At 34.3% G+C, this 2,321-nt stretch overlaps 1 protein-coding gene across 1 annotated transcript; it reads right to left on the bottom strand.

The window, feature by feature from the left end:
• Positions 1-369: 369 nt before the first annotated feature.
• LOC124451827 (endoribonuclease LACTB2-like) lies at positions 370-2,270 on the bottom strand. The gene is made up of 7 exons (XM_047002428.1): positions 2,022-2,270; positions 1,760-1,926; positions 1,428-1,657; positions 1,117-1,269; positions 892-963; positions 717-798; positions 370-649 (listed from the first exon to the last, which is right to left on the bottom strand). The coding sequence occupies exons 1-7, from the start codon at positions 2,180-2,182 to the stop codon at positions 594-596; spliced, it is 921 nt and encodes a 306-aa protein (XP_046858384.1). The 5' UTR covers positions 2,183-2,270; the 3' UTR covers positions 370-593.
• Positions 2,271-2,321: the final 51 nt, after the last annotated feature.

The raw sequence follows: 2,321 nt of genomic DNA, 5'->3' as shown, positions 1-2,321 counted from the left end.
TCTTTACTTTTTAATATACTTCGGAGTACTTCCTGTGGAGTGTATCACAGTGTAAAGTACTCAATGTACAGTGTTCCATAGGAGAGTACTTAAGTGTTCCATAGGAGAGTACTTAAGTGTTCCATAGGAGAGTACTTAAGTGTTGCATAGTAGAGTACTTAATGTAGAGTGTTGTACAGTAGTGGCTAAATGGCAACTGTGTTTGATTAGCGCAGAATGACTCGTGTAAAACAAATGTCGTGTTTAACTCGTGCCTTGCGTTGCTGTCGCATTTCTTAAAACAACTTTAAAATATAAACAACATCTATGACGTTTATAATAGATAATGCAATTTTTACTAAAATTGTGGCAGAAGGCAGTGAATGAGTGTTGGATACAAAAGATGATGTTATAATTGCACTATTTAGCGTATATAAAACACGAAATGTTACCTTCGAGTAAAGTGTAAGATTACACACTCAAACATCCCATAGACGGACGACCTAGTGTGTGCAATTATATTTACCTCTGAAGATAGCTTTAGTTAAATTTTATTTTTTTAAAGACGCCATTTTCACTGTCAATTATCTCTAATTATTCATGGTTAGTAATTGTTACAGACGACTTATCCATTGAATTTTACTTGAATTTTCATTTGTCGACATTTTCACTGAAAACAAAAACTTGCTGTTACAAAATAAAAAAGCAAAGAAAATATTGTAAAAAAAAATGCATACAAATTTTCCCTTCTTTTTCAAGTTTTTGTAAATGTTGATGAACATTCTTTTCGGCAGCTCGATGTAGATAAAATGGCGTCTCCTTAAATATAAATAGATGAACGAGAAATATACAACAGCGAATACTAGGTCTGCATGAAGCAATGCATGCTAATATTTTTGGAAAATGACATACTGTATAAACTTTCTTCACTATTTCCATTGAAGTTAGGGCTTGGTTTTTGTTATCATTCAATGCATCTAAGATCTAATTGAAAATTGAAAAATGAGAAAAATTTTTTACTGCGTAGACAAGATTTGTACACATACGAAACTGCAGTAGTAATGCTTAGGTTGCATTCCTCGTTAGGCTCCTTGTTCTTTTCTTATGAAATAGAGGAAATTCAACTTTTTTACAAACTTCTTTTTCTCTCTGCTTCCTATGGGCAATATATTCATTCAACTTCTCTGTTGGGTTGTTAACCACAGCACCATGTGCAGGGTATAGTACATTACACTTCAAAGAGGCTATTTTTTCCAAAGAATTCATGTAGTCATATAGATCTTCAAAAACCTGAACAATTGAAAATCAGAATTATTTAAGAGGATTATTTTACATTATCACAAGTTATAAGTTATACAATCACAAGTCACAAGTTATACAATCAATTTCTTGCTTAATTGAAACAGTGAAGCTTAATGAAGATTAAAAAAGCTTATAATTTAACCTACAGCTGTTCCATGACCTAGAACACAATCTCCAGCAAATAGTGTCTTTGATTCTTGAAGCATTAACACTAGGTGGTCCGTAGTGTGACCTGGTGTGTGAATGACTTGCAAAGTGGCCCCCTCTGTCTCCACAACCTCTCCATCATTGATATATGTGTACTTTTTACCACAATAAGGGATAACCTCATCTTCATAGGGTACTCGAGGATGTTTTAGGATCTTAAGATCATCATCTGACATGAGATTAGAGATTTGAAATAGCTTGACAAACTTCAACTGCCAAAAAGTGTTTGACAAAAAAAAAACAAATTGACAAGTAATATGTAAATAATTACCACAGGGGCAATTCTTGAGAACTTCACTGATCCCACCAGCATGATCAGGATGCCAATGAGTTATGATAATATTCTGCAATACTACATGGTAATTTTCCAATGTATCTTTAAGATTTTTGATGTATTCTCCTGATGTGGCAGCATCGCCAGTGTCAATGAGAATTCGACTAATAAAAATCATCAACGCAATAATACACATATAAATTTTCATGCCGATCTTTCTTAAAAGTCAAAACACAGCTTTGGAAATATCCATTCTCACCGTATCCCAGTGCCAATAAGATAAGTATTTGTTCCCTGTAACGTCATTGGACCTGGATTGCAACCTAAGATTCTTATTACATTTGTTGATAATTGCTCAACGAAAGGTAGACTGGGCAAATTGGATGTTTGAATCCATACTCTGGAAAACAAGCTACCCATCGCTTCTTAAGATATTTTATTCGTTAAACGTACATATCCAAGTCTCGAACTTTGCCAGTCTCCGCTGCCATCTTTGCTCGAAACCATTGGTCGGAACTTCCCGTAATCAGTTCGCTACTATGGCAAAATATCCCTGACA

Source organism: Xenia sp. Carnegie-2017, unplaced genomic scaffold, assembly GCF_021976095.1.
Source record: "Xenia sp. Carnegie-2017 unplaced genomic scaffold, XeniaSp_v1 HiC_scaffold_13, whole genome shotgun sequence".
NCBI lineage: Eukaryota > Metazoa > Cnidaria > Anthozoa > Malacalcyonacea > Xeniidae > Xenia > Xenia sp. Carnegie-2017.
The sequence above is the reverse complement of the archived record's forward strand: the minus strand, read 5'-3'. Positions and strand labels throughout refer to the sequence as shown.